Raw genomic sequence first — 14,861 nt, 5'->3', positions numbered from 1 at the left:
TTTAAATTGCACATTCTGGAAGTGGGTGGGGACAACCTACTATTATCAAATTAAACTCTCATTCAGTCCCTTCCATTCAGAAATGCTTTCATAGCCATCCCCCAAAATCTAGGGCATATCACACCTACGCTGCCTTGGGGAATCAGCGAGTCGGGAAATTGTTTGCATAGTGATTCCCCAGGTTTAAGGCATTTAGTTACATTATCTAAGAGGAAGACCTCATCCTACTATTGTACCAGGGGAACATGTGGTTATTTGGGGGTGGGGGATGGGGGGGTGGTGCAGTGGCCAGAGTATCTGTGAGCATTACTAACTGACCTGTACAAAGGGGATGTTTTCTCTTTGTTTGGGGCCTCTGATGCTACTTTGCACACCTGCAAACAGGGTCAAAGGGAGTCACCTAGCTTGTACAGGCTTTAATAACTTTAACTGTTTGCAGACATTGGTGTGTGAGAATTGCACCTCATGTGAAACTTCGGAAAAACAAGCTAACAATATAACTGAACTCTGGGTGAGACGTGAAGCCACTATCTGGTAGCACAGTAGTTGTGGAAAAATTATAACCACTATTCCTGCTTTATTCTTACTACTTAAATGCAGGAAAATCTAGGTCCACTGGATCTTGCTGTAATCTCTTCAGATTCAACTTAATGGAAGTTCTGCTCAGTAACACTAATTGCAATGGCTCTGATGGACACAAGTCATTGCTCAGGGCACTGAGCTGCAGTGTCAAACAATATACCACCTTTTCCAAGATCAGTCAAAACGAGCACATGCTGGGTTTTGATACACTGATATCTGTATTTCATGGCGTTCTACATTGCATCCATGTAGCCACATGAAGAGCATTCAGTAGTTTTATTAACAAGCAGTTCATTACAAAATCTGGTGGTGACTGCACCATCAACTGCAATTATTTCCACACCCTAGGTGCTTACAATATTGGAAGATCCCAATTTTAAACATGACTTGCTTTTATTGGGCCTTTCGCAACCACCCAATCCTTCAAAGCAATTTATAGCCAGTCAACAGTACTTTGGAAGTACAGCCACGTATGTAAGAAATTTAGTCAGGTTATAAAGTATGGTGGAGCCATACTTGACAGAGCAACTAAAATATGTTTTACAATAGTTAACTAACATATAATTAGATGTAAATAAGAAACATTTCCATTCCTTTCCAAAATAGATAATTTTGGATAAGAAATGTTATGTAGATCAGTCAACTTCAGATTCACAAGATAATGCACAAGTTATTTCATTGTCAAAATCCAAATATATTCTGGAATCTTCACAGCAATACTTTGGAAGTAATGCCTGGCCTCTCAAGACTGGTGGTAACTCCAGTTAAAGTTTAAGGTAACTGCGAACTAATCCTTTAAAGCAAATGGAAACAGCTTGATATGTGGCAATATCAAGTACCTTTGACCAACATTTTCAGTTTTGCTTTAAAGAGTTGTCCCCAGCTGCAACTCATGCTAAACTAGTCCTCTCCATGTCAATCTCTGAGGCGAAACACCAGCTTGAGCATATCAATAGCGGACAATCCAACCAAAACAAAATGTATATCTGACAGAATTTGAGCTGTAAATGTTTTGGAATAATAAAAATCATGAGGCTGGCCACTGATCTGTGTTTAACTGGTGTCCAGCAGTTATTGCACAAAAGGGAAAGCACCTCAAAAACTACATTAGATGTTACACATTGCGTTAATGCAATTTGGGACTACATGGAACAAATCAGATATAGCAGAATTTTTGGCAAGGAGTAAAGTATGTTTTGAAGCCAAACAATGGAGCCACATTTAGTTTCTGCGTAAAAAACTTAACATTTGTGTGCATATAAAGCAAGGCAACGATCAGGACATCCATTATACGTCTTGTCCAAAAAAATCAGACAAGCTGATCCAATGCTCAGTTTTATATGCTCCAAGTTGAAGTTTCATTCATTCTTCTCAACTTCAGGCTCAAATAGTGGACTGGTGCTGACCAGCCAGTCTCTTACATAAGACTAGAGTTTTTTTTGAAAGCAACTTTTTCTAAATGCTGCTGTTTGGATTGCTGTTAAAGTATCTAAAGATAGACAGCCCTTAGCACGTTGTCAGCATAGGTGGCTGTGCAAGTTCAGAGAACATCCTCTTATAACGGAGAGAGAAATAGAACTAATACAAATTGACTACAACCAAAAACTTAGAGTGCTTTAGAACAAGATTCTCAAAAAATGTCATAAACAAGTTAAAAATATATTTGGAATATCTCTCAATAGCTCAGCCGTACAACACTGGTATTAAAGCTTGTAATTTCAAATGATAGTTAGTAACTATTCAGTGCAATTCCCAAGTGCCATCTAATGTTTCGTATGACAAATTTAGGCAGATTATAGGTAGTGTTAGATAACAAAATTTCAAAAGGATACAATAGACTAGGTGAATGGGCAAAACTGTGACAGGTGAGAGGTTATCCATTTTGGACCGAAAAGGATAGATCAGGGTATGGGAGTGCTAGTCAAGGATTCTCTAAAGGTCAACATGCAGGTTGAGTCTGTGATTAAGAAAGCGAATGCAATGTTGTCACTTATCTCAAGAGGGCTGGAATATAAAAACACCATTGTGCTACTGAGACTTTATAAAGCTCTGGTTAGGCCCCATTTGGAGTACTGTGTTCAGTTTTGGTCCCCACACCTCAGGAAGGACATACTGGCACTGGAATGTGTCCAGCGGAGATTCACACGGATGATCCCTGGAATGGTAGGTCTAACATACGAGGAACGGCTGAGGATCTTGGGATTGTATTCATTGGAGTTTAGAAGATTAAGGGGAGACTTAATAGAGACGTACAAGATAATACATGGCTTGGAAAGGGTGGATGCTAGGAAATTGTTTCCGTTAGGTGAGGAGACTAGGACCCGTGGACACTGCCTTAGAATTAGAGGGGGCAAATTCAGAACAGAAATGCGGAGACATTTCTTCAGCCAGAGGGTGGTGGGCCTGTGGAATTCATTGCCGCAGAGTGCAGTGGAGGCCAGGACGCTAAATGTCTTCAAGGCAGAGATTGATAGATTCTTGTTGTCTCGGGGAACTAAGGGCTACGGGGAGAATGCGGGTAAGTGCAGTTGAAGTGCCCAGCAGCCATGATTGAATGGCGGAGTGGACTCGATGGGCCGAATGGCCTTACTTCCACTCCTATGTCTTATGGTCTTATTTTCTAGACAGTATTAAGTTTAATACAGTAGATGCCTAGAGATACTTTGAGCTCAGTCGCATAGATAGCTTAAAATGCCACAAACAGGTGCAGAAAGCAATCAAAAAAACTAATGGAATGCTGACCTTTATATCTGGAGGACTGGAGTACAAGGAACAGAAGTTATGCTGCATTTATACAGAACCCAGGTTAGACCCCAATCAAGTACAGTGCAGATCTGGGCACCAACCTCAAGGAGCATATATTAGCCTTGGAGGGACAGTGTGTAGACTTCAGAAGTTAAATTGAGATTATTCAAATTAGGGCTGTTTCACCTAGAATTTAAGAGATAGTGTCTTTTCTTTGACTTTGAAGTCTTCAAGATAATAAGTTTTTCCCACTGGTTTGGGGGTGGGTGGTCTAGAACAAGGGGACAAATTAAATTTTAGTGCCAGACCATTCAGAGGAGAGGCAATAGCGGCAAGTTTGGGTCCACTAAGAGACCCAGCAGTATTAGCAGCTGCATCAGCTAGGTCCACTGAGGACTCACTGGTGGTGATGGCATCAGTGGAGGGTAGATGGCAAAGAATGTTTTGTTCCAGCGACAACACAGGATTCATGCCTAGCTACCATGCTCAAGACAGCATGTGAGGACTGTACAGTTAGATTTTCTATTTCATTTTTCTGCCTTTATATTGTGTTTTGGTTTATTTTTGTTTTAAGATGCAGAGACATAATACAACACTTCCCACTATTTTGTAACAAGATGCCATACAATAAATACAATCAAATACAATATTTGTATAAGCATTTTCAAAAAGTTAAGGACAACATAAGACTGTTGCATGAAGTGCTGAATTTGAAAACAGTCTTTGATATCCTGCTCACATATATCAGTTAAAACACAGGTATCACCAACTAACAAAGCAGCACATTACGTCAACCTTATTACTTCTATAATCAAAGCCTCCTGTAAAGTCTCACTGCAATCTTTAGAATTAGTGTGTGTAGTTTTGGTCTCCTTGTTCAAGGAAAGGTATACTCTCCAGATGGAGGAAAATAAAAAGGGTTTACCAATTTAATTCCTGAGACGGATGGACTGCCCTATGAGGAATTATAAAGAATGGGTTGGAGGTTAGAAGGGTAATCCCATTCAAACATACAAAATTAAAAGAACCTACAGGATGAATACAGGAGGGTTATTCCCTTTGGCTGATGTCCAGAACTGAGAGGTGGGAAGAGTTTTAGAATAAGGGGCAGCCCATTTAGCACGGACAATGAGCAATTTCTGTACTGAGAGAATAGTGATTCATTGGAATCTCCACAGGGTTGCAAAGGTTCAGTCATCAAGTTTTTTCAAGCCAGGGTTAATAGACCTCTACATATTAAAACACATCAAGGGCTCAAAAGACTGAAAGGGCTACTCCTGCTTCCACTCAATGTTCTTATGATAATCTGCAGGCTGGATTGCACTAATTTTATGTTGGCCTTACCTTCTTTTTGTCCCGCATTGAACTTTTCCCTCTAACCATGATCTTGCAACCAGTCTCTGCTTCCAGTTGTTTTGCTGTGAGTCCTCTTGGGCCCAGGATTCTACCAACGAAGTTAAACTGAAGGGAATTAAAAAAAAGATAATGTTAGAACACGTGATGCACTAGTAATACTGCGAAGATTGGACTTTCTAAATACTTAAATATAAAGTAGCTTTCAATTCAGATTGCCAACATCTTGATGGAAACAAATTTGCACAAATTTTTTCCAAGTTTTCAGCGTTTACATTACAATATTAAAACAAGTTATACTCAAAATGCCAAATTAGTTTACCATAATTAACTATGCTCTCATAAATTTGATTCACGGCTCCGAAAATTATCCGGACCAAATCTCAAATAAATCAACTTCTAGAAGTTGCAATTTTCAGGTTGACAGCAGGTGAGAAGTTGGACATACTTGTAGGAGAAAACGAGTTAAACGGTCTCACATGAATACTCAATTTTTAAAATATTTGAATTTTGAAAATTAACCAGTTATTATACCTACTATTTGAACTGTTTTAAAACAAATGTTGGAATCGTTGTAACCCATTAGTTAAGACATGCCCCACAAGGTGCAATTTTTCTTCTAAAACTAAATGTTGAATTTTGGAAGTTTAAGAAGCCTGAAAGGAAGTGAATTAGAAAAGATAGGAATAGCTTCAGTGAAAAGACATGACAGTCAAGAGTAAGACAAAATCCAGTAGAACAGGGGTGAAAAGAAAGGGATTGGAGAGATTGTGCAACTAAGGAAATAATTTCTTCACTGTCAGACCAAATATTACCAATTTTTGGCTCTTACCTGAAAGGAAAAGTTTTAAAAAAGGAATGAGGGAAATATGTAAACTAAACAGGAAGTGACCCAATTTAACAATATCACTATACAAGTTGTTTAATTAACTCTGAAAACATCATTAGAACAGCCAGATGTTCCAGGATTGCTTAGGAACTGTAAGTGAGACAGGAAATCTACAAACTGACATTCAAAGATAAGTTCTAAAAACAAAGGCAGCAGGATTTTCCATTCTTAACTTTCATTCTTTAGGATCCTGCACTAAGTGACCAAATAAATGAACCAAAAACGTTGCTTCCATATGTGCTCAAGATAACATGCACAGGAAAACAAAGTATTCATCCTTAATTATAGCAAACACTTATCTGCAATGACCAGAAAAATGCAGAACTTAATTTGGAAATTCAGCTTTTACTTTGAATGGAGCAGTCCTGTGAAGTACCTGGAATAGGACAGCTGCATAGTGTAGTGCTCCTGAATAGGGAAGCATAGATAGTAAGTCAGTGTTTGCCGAAAACCAGAATTGTTGGGATAACATCCTGAAGACTTAAAGCTTTAAGTAGTAGCCTAATAGCTTCCATCTGGAGATATCTATTATTTCAGTCCAAAAATTAAAGTGACTTCGAGTATGTTTAATACAGGAATGAGGGTGAGTACTATACTGTACCCGGTGTGTGTTTTGGCACTCTTCAAATGCTGGCTTTGGCAATTTAGGTGCATTTTCTGCCTTAAAATCTGATTAAGTTGGTGGTTTGGTTTATTCTCTCGTGTTCTGTTTTGGTTAATAATCTTTTTGTTAATAAGCAACATCCACAGCATTTGTGTACATATGCATCAATAAGAGGCTACTTTGCTCAAACCAGGTTCATTTCTAGGATTCACTTGTCTGGTATTAACACATTAGCTGGGATCTTAACAGTTTCGACCACTACAATATAATTCCACATTATCATAGACTTATACACTTAAATAGTAAGGTCCTGGGGAGTGTTACTGAACAGAGACCTTAGATGTCGGTTCATAGTTCCTTGAAAGTAGAGTCACAGGTAGATAGGGTATGGTGCAGAAGGCATCTGGTATGCTTTCCTTTGTTGGTCAGAGCATTGAGTATAGGAGTTAGGAAGGTCATGCTGCGGCTGTACAGGACATCGATTAGGCCACTGTTGGAATATTGTGTAATTCTCGTCTCCTTATCAGAAGGACGTTATGAAACTTGAAAGGGTTCAGAAAAGATTTACAAGGATGTTGCCAGGGTTGAAGGATTTGAGCTACAAGGAGGGGCTGTTTTCCCTGGAGTGTCAGAGGTTGAGGGGTGACCTCAGAGGTTTATAAATAGACAAGGTCCTTTCCCTGGGATGGGGGGAGTCCAGAGCTAGAGAGAGTATTGTTTTATATCTTTCTCCTCTCACATTAAAAGGGACCTAAGGCGCAACTTTTTCAATACATGGATGGAATGAGCTGCCAGAGGAAGTGGAGGAGGCTGGTACAATCACAGCATTAAAAGGCATCTGGATGGTTATATGATGGGTTGAGGGGGATATGGGACAAATGGGACTAGATTAGGTTAGGATATTTGGTCAGCATGGACAAGTTGGACCGAAGGGAGTGTTTCCATGCTTATACATCTATGACTATCAGTTTGAGAAAGTGATTTCATTCCACTCAATTCCATTCTTCCCAAGATTTCCAACTAAAATGCTTATTCCCTCTCCTATGCAGATGAGGACCCCTTGATTTAAGATAATAGTGTCATTGCCTGTAGTATTATGGAAATTCCATCAGCCTCAATTATGTTTGAACATATTTACACAATCACACAAGTCTTCAGATTTTACCGCAACAAGATTTATACTTGTGACCATTACATTTTCTCCAGACAATATTCTGAATGATCAATTTCAATTTTGCATGTACTAATTTATCACAAACATTTTGTATCTTTGTTCACAAGAATACAAAATACATTTACTCTCATTTTATTTTTCTATTGGAGATCCAGCAATCTTAAAACTAGTTAAGCTACAATCTTCTCTCAGACAATGGCTTTCATGGCTGTCAACTCTCCCAAGTCAGAGCAGCAGCAAGAACAAACCTGCAGCAATGGACTTTCTCAATAAAAGCTTGAGATTCAAGGTCCAAATCAGGCCAGTAGGGACTGCAACTAAACTAACTTCAATAGCATTCATATCAGAATTTCAAAAGGTTGACAAATTATGTAGGATGTCTTAGCCTGGAATTCTGGATGATCGCATCTGCCAGTGCCACTGGTTTGATCAGCTTAAGCCCTAAGTTTTAAGAGCTAAACATCAGCTGGAGGCACAGCACTGCATTTGCAAGACTGAGATTGACATGGATAGCACATTTTAGACTTGGTCAGCCTGCAACTTAACAGAAGTCAGGGAAGGAACAGGTGACCTGTGAGAAGGTATGAAAAGCCCCAGATGGAGAGTGGATGTAAAATAGGGGATGATGCACAGCAAAATACAGACAAGAAACAAAATCAATCTGGAAGATGCAGCATATATAAAACTTAAGACACAAGAATGGGGCAAAGTTGGATGACATTTATTGTAAGCAAGCAAGCACGTGATTAAAACATATGAGTGGAGGATGTTGAGTAACACCTAGGGGATATCACTGTCACTGCAGATACAAGTTTGAGGAAGGCGCAAGGCTGATAGGTAAATATTCTAGACCATACAACCTCTAGGTGAAACAGAAGGCTAAGAGTCAATTACTGCAATAAAGGAGGGATGATATTTTATATGGCCTCAATTGAGGAAACATCCAAGTAGAACTTGAAAAAGGGAACAATCGTATAGCTCAGTGCACAATAAACTCCAAATACCAAGGGTGGGACAGAACGACAGATATGCAAGCGAATGGAGTAAAATTAATAGGGATATAATAGTAAGGGATTTCAACTTAAATATTACTGGGATAGACAAAAATTGGGGGGGTGGGGGTGGGCGCGGAATTCTTAAAACATTTCCAGGAGAGTTTAGATTAGATTAGATTACTTACAGTGTGGAAACAGGCCCTTCGGCCCAACAAGTCCACACCGCCCCGCTGAAGCGTAACCCACCCATACCCCTACATCTACATTTACCCCTTACCTAACACTATGGGCAATTTAGCATGGCCAATTCACCTGGCCTGCACATCTTTGGACTGTGGGAGGAAACCGGAGCACCCGGAGGAAACCCACGCAGACACGGGGAGAACTTGCAAATTCCACACAGTCAGTCGCCTGAGGCGGGAATTGAACCCGGGTCTCGGGCGCTGTGACGCAGCAGTGCTAACCACTGTGCCACCGTGCCGCCCACTGTTTAAGCCAGTGCATACTAAGTTCTAAAAGACAGCAACGCTAGACCATATTTTCGAGATTAGAACCAGGTAAGTTTCTGCAAATGTCAGTTTTGGATTGGGGGGGGGGGAAATCTCAGTGATAGCGACCATAACTCATTTTAAAAAGGTAATTACGGAAAAGGATAAAAACAGGTGGGAACTAAAAAATTGTAAATCAGGCAAGGATTGCTGCATCTTCGATGTCAAGTCGACAGGATCTGGTCAATATGGACTGGGAATCGTCAATGAAAAAAAATAGCACAAGTACAGAGCCAAAATATTCCTGTAAAGATGAAGGGTGAGAAAGGTGGAAACGATAAGTAGAGACAGAGCTGATTGAGGGAAACAGCTGGGCTGACAAAGGAATGGATAAAATGTCAGCCTGCAAGTATAAAAAGCTAACAGGGACCATTAGCGGCTGATAATAGGTTGTTTGCGGTGTAATATTAAAAGATTAAAATCTCTCTCTGGACATTAATGTAATATTAAAAGGGTTAAACTGCACTGACTGAACATTCTAGAAGTGGGTGGGGACGATTCATGCAGGAATGCGGATGACTCCCACTCCATTTAGACAGTCATTTGTTACTACTCCCCCATTATTAAATCAAACTATTATGCAGTCTCTTCCATTCAGAAATACTTCCATAGCCACCCTCCAAGCAATCAGGTTCGCTTGCATGATCATCCCTGACGCTGACGCTTATCACACCTGCATCGTTTGAGGAAGCAGTGCAGCCATAACCCATTTGCAGGGCCACCCCGAAACTAGGACACATCATATCTACATTGTCTAGGGAAATTGTACGCATAACAATTCCCTAGGATTACGGCACTTACATTTGCTTTATCTCAGAGGATGATCTCATTTCATTGTACCTGGGGTAACATGTCACTGAGGGAGTGGCTGGGGGCTGTCTTCAGTGCCACGTGACTGGGGGGGGAGGGAGAGAGAGAGAGAGAGAGAGAGAGAGAGAGAGAGAGAGAGAGAGAGAGAGAGAGAGAGAGAGAGAGAGAGAGAGAGAGAGAGAGAGAGAGAGAGAGAGAGAGAGAGAGGGCCAGAGTATCTGTTAGCATGACCAACCAACCTGTAAAAGGGAATGTGTTTTTTTGTTCAGAGCCTCTGACTCGACTTCACATGCCTGCAAGAGAGCATCAAGGGGGTCACCTAGCTCATGCAATCTTCAATAAACGTTTACTATTTGCAGAAGTTGGTGAGTGCAAATTACATCAAGTATGTGAAATCTCAGGAAAACCACCTCAGTGGTAGCAGCCCAAGTGATGACAAGGTCTGGTATGTGGGGGTTGGTGTAAAAACATAGTACTTTCTCCCAAGGCCCTAAAATTATTGAACTCTATATAGAGTCCTAAAGGTTGCAGGGCTCTCAAGCAGAAAACGAGTTATTCTTCTAGCTTGCACTAAGCTTCACTGGAACACTGCAGCAAGCTGGAGACAGATTTTGTTCGGGAACACAGTTGCGCATTCAAATGGCAGGCAACCAGAAACACATGGTGCGAGCTGAACATACGAGCTCTGCAAAGCTATCACCTTGTCTGCACTTCGTCTTCCCAACATAGAGGAAGCCATAATGTGAAGAGTGAATCCAGTAGCTTAAATGGAGTTAAAATGCAGGCTAATTGCTGTTTCAGCTGAAAAGCACGTCTGGGGACTTGGGACAGCAAGGCTGGAAGTAGTAAACAGGCAAATTCTTGTGACTGCATGGGATGGTGCCATGGAGGGGAGGGATGAGAGATGTTGAGAATGGAGGAGTGAACTAAGGTGTCCCAGAGGTAACAGTCCTTGTGGAAGACTGACAAGGTAAGGCAGGGAACTAGTAGTATCAGTTGTAGCAGAAATGACAGCTAGTGATCCTTTGGATGTGGATGCTGGTGGGATGGTAGGTGAGGTCAAGGGGGTAGGGGATGGATCTTACACAGCTGAGGGCCTCGCCAATCAGTTTAAATTATACCCCAAAATCCAGTTAAGTTTGAATTTAGGATATTGATAATATTAAAAACCAACAAAACGATCTGATGTTTTGGGGTAGAGGATGGTATGGTGATTGAGGAAAGTAGTGTTACGACACGGGTTAAAACCCCCTTGCTTAATCTAAACCAGTAACACAAGATTTATCCCGTGCAGTAATCTGAAAATTCGGAAGGCCAAGAACTATTTAAAGTAAAAATTAACTATTTCAAAGTATAACAATTAACAACTCCTTGCAATTCCTTCCTCTAACCTATCTTTTACTTTCCCTTCTACAATACTGGTCCAATAAAACCAGAATAAGATTTACCAAAAATTCAAATTTCAAAACCAGGCAGCTGTCAAACCTTCCCTTTGTACCTTCTTCTCTAGATTTTCATCTTAAGAGATTTGTTTCACAGGTCATTGATAGATAAAGGTACCTTTAAGAGATCGGTGTTTTAGGCATTCTGTACATGCTGGTGGCTTGGCAGTTCTCCCCTCCAACTGTTCAATTTTCCCCAGTCCTCTACCCCAAAACATCAGATTGTTTCGTTGGTTTTTAATATTGCCACTATCCTAAATTCAAACTTGACTGGAGGTTGGTATTTTGGGGTATAATTTAAACTGATTAGCAAACTTGAATCTGTTTTTGTCTCCAGGCAACCCAGCCGTGCTAGCTGCTCTGAAGCAAAACTTACATTGTAAATTCTCTAGCACGGTGTGCTTCTTTAAGTTCTTGCTAGCTCTCAAAAGGTACAGTACACCTTACATTCATAACAGAAGTCCCCTTGTAGAAGTTAGCATATCAGAAGAGATGCAATGGAAGTGTAGAAATGGGGAGAACAAAATAGTCTTTACAGAGAGACAGGAGGATTTATAGTCAGTAACCGTGGGGATCAATGGATGTTGGCGGCCTGTCATTGCCCAGAGATAGGAACAGATGTCAAGGAAGGGATGAGTCAGATGAATAAGGTGAAGGAGAGTGCAAGGTGGAAATTGGAAGTAAAATTGAAATTTTTCCAATTCCAGGGGCGGGGGAAGCAACAATTAAATCATCGATGTACCAGAGTGTGTGGGTGGCCCCACCCCATGTCAATTAACTAAGGCAAAGAGATAATTACAAAAACTAAAATAGGATAGTGCTTGAAACAAAATGATTGCAACAACATTTTATACTTGCAATTATCTCTGCCTTAATCAGATTACAGGTCACCCTTTCACTTACTATTCAGCTCCTGATTTGGAGATGCCGGTGTTGGACTGGGGTGTACAAAGAATCACACAATCACCTGATGAAGGAGCGTCGCTCCGAAAGCTAGTGTGCTTCCAATTAAACCTGTTGGACTATAACCTGGTGTTGTGTGATTTTTAACTTTATTCGGCTCCTGACACCTTACTTACACGGTTAGATACTTTTGATCACTGCAAAGATTTGTTATTCAGCTGTCAATACTCCACTCATCGTTTGTACCACCTTTTGACACTCAGTTACTAGAATTATGTTATGATGTCTCTGCCTACAAATTGTACCTGCGTGCCTCTTTCCACTTTGCCTGATAAAGGTGCGAAAAGCTCTGAAAGCTTGCGATTTCAAATAAACCTGGACCATAACTTGGTGTCATGTGACTGCTGACTATTTTCAGTGATTAGCAAATACAAAGAAAATCTCCAATTTATCAGCTCTTCACAAATCTGCATGTCTTAACAAGATCTCTCTTCATTCTCATCTCCAGTGAATCAGCCCAATTTACTCAGCCTACCATAGGAATCATCCTAGAGATGAATTTTGCAAACTATTGTAATATTAAAGGGTTAAACTATACTGTTGCCAAGAAACTGAACATTCTGGAAGGAGGGGGGTGGGGGAAGACATTCTGTCTCAGATAGCATGCAGGGGTTTAGCTGACTATCCATTGTAATCCACCCTTAATGTGGGCAGACATTTACTATTCTATTACTATCAAATTAAATTCTCATTCTGCCCCTTCCATTCAGAAATGCTTTCATAGCCATGCCCCAGCCAATCACCCCTGTAATCTGAAGTATTTCACACCTACATTGTCTGGGGAAATCAGTGAGTCAGGAAATCATATGCATAACAACCCCCCAGGATTAGGACATTAACAGTATCTCTGAGGATGACCTGATTCTATCATTGCACCTGGGGAACATGTGTTTTTTTTGGGGAGGGGCTTTCAGGAGAATACCTGTGAGCATTACCAACTGACCTGTATAAAAGATCATGTGTTTCCTTTGTTCAGGGCTTCTGACTTGACTTTGCATGCCTGCAAAGTGTATCAAGGGGGTCACCCAGGCTTTAATAAACTGTTTGAAGAAGTTGGTGTGCGCGAATTGCATCTAGTGTGTGAAACCTCAGGAAAAGAGCCTAACACTATCACATTATGCCATAATTGGAGGCAGTAATTTAGACCAAAACAGTATCTACTATTTCAGGCCTGGTTTCATCAAAATCTTGGGCAACTGGCCATAGAATCATACAGATACACAACATGGAAACAGACCCTTCGGTCCATGCTGACCAGATACCCTAAACTAATATAGCCCCATTTTCCAGAACTTGGGTGAACAGGAAGGGTTGAGAGAAATAGACTATCTAAATGCCTTTTAAATGTTGTAATCATACCTGTCTCCACCACTTCCTCTGGCAACTCATTCCATATACACATCACCCTCTGTGTGAAAACGCTGCCCTTTAGGGCCCTTTTAAATATTTCTCCTCACCCTAAACCTATTCAGGGTTTCTCAATTTCTCCACTTCAATCCCTTTCCAATAAAGGCCAACATGGCATTTGCTTTATGGTGTGTTGTACACATATGTGGACTTTCTGCACTCCATGGCTGAGATTCTGGCATAGTTCACTCAACAACCAAGCATCCTTTTTGCCTGTAGTTGTTTGAAACCAGCATTTTTGCATTTATACTGATTGAGCAGAAGGCAAAAAACACACTTTGGCAACATGTCTCTTTTCAGCAATCATGGCTGATTTTAAGTCTAAACTCCACTTTCCTGCCTCTCATGTCTTAAGACATCCAAAATTATGTTGTGGATTTTCTACTGAGTATTCTGGAAATTTTCAAAGATTCAAAATTCTCACATTAAGGAACATTTGCATCTCGGTCCCAAATTCAGTCTTCTCATTCCAAGACTGTGCCTGCGTTCTAGACACATCAGCCAGGGAAACCTACATGTTTGTCAAGGCCCCTCAGAATGTTAGATTAATGCTCATTTTAGACTAATGCTCATTTTACTAAACTCCAGAAAATTAGTCTATCATATGACTGTCATTCCAGCAAAACTAACCTTCACAGCACGACTTCAAGTTTATATTGACCCTTGCGTAGAAGTGAAAACAGCATACAGCCTGCAAGTGCCATCTCATGAAACACCTACACCAATGCAGCACTTTCAATACTTCATTTTCCAAGGATCAACGTGCCTTTTGCCTTCTAAATTGCAGCACTTCTTGAATCAGTAAACCTAGCTTCCTTTTAAACAGCAACATCTTAGAAGTTTTGCACCTTTAACATTTTTTTCATTCTCATACTAAAGTTATTTCCCCACACTGTAGCTTGCCAACAACTGCCTTCTCTCTCAACCTGCCCCATGGCAGCTTGTGCCACCCTCAGTTTATATGTTTGTTAATGATACAAAGCCAATGTACTATTCTTGATCTTTTTCATCCAAATGGTAAGAGACATGATGATCTTTGTGGCACTACATTTACAGCCTGCCAGCTGGAAAAATGCCCCATTTATCCCTGGTCAGTTAACCCATTCCCTAATATTACCACAATATCTCCAATCCCATGAACTCCTTAAGAGAATGTGTATAGGGTATAGCAGGTAGGGAAAAGAGTAAGTTCTGCGTTTTACGAAAAAACCAGGATCAGCTGAGCATGTCTCAAATCAGATAAGAACTTGCAGTTAACAAAGGGGTACTAGAGGCAAGGATAATAGGTTAACAAGGTGGAAAAGCATTCATTTTGTACAGCCATTCAACATATCGGAAGCATTCAGTAT

The 14,861-nt window shown here is 40.5% G+C and overlaps 1 protein-coding gene across 9 annotated transcripts in view; it reads right to left on the bottom strand.

Annotated features, from left to right (window-relative positions):
• The window catches only part of qkia (QKI, KH domain containing, RNA binding a), a 105,109-nt gene that overhangs the window by 49,316 nt on the left and 40,932 nt on the right, over positions 1 to 14,861 (bottom strand). For all 9 annotated transcript variants that reach the window (XM_072548131.1, XM_072548128.1, XM_072548134.1 and 6 more), the window contains exon 3: positions 4,672 to 4,788. In XM_072548131.1, coding sequence (XP_072404232.1) covers positions 4,672 to 4,788 — 117 coding nt within the window. The remainder of the gene's footprint in view (positions 1 to 4,671; positions 4,789 to 14,861) is intronic.

This window comes from Chiloscyllium punctatum, chromosome 27 (genome assembly GCF_047496795.1).
Source record: "Chiloscyllium punctatum isolate Juve2018m chromosome 27, sChiPun1.3, whole genome shotgun sequence".
Taxonomy (NCBI): Eukaryota; Metazoa; Chordata; class Chondrichthyes; order Orectolobiformes; family Hemiscylliidae; genus Chiloscyllium; species Chiloscyllium punctatum.
This window is presented reverse-complemented; position numbering and strand designations above follow the sequence as displayed.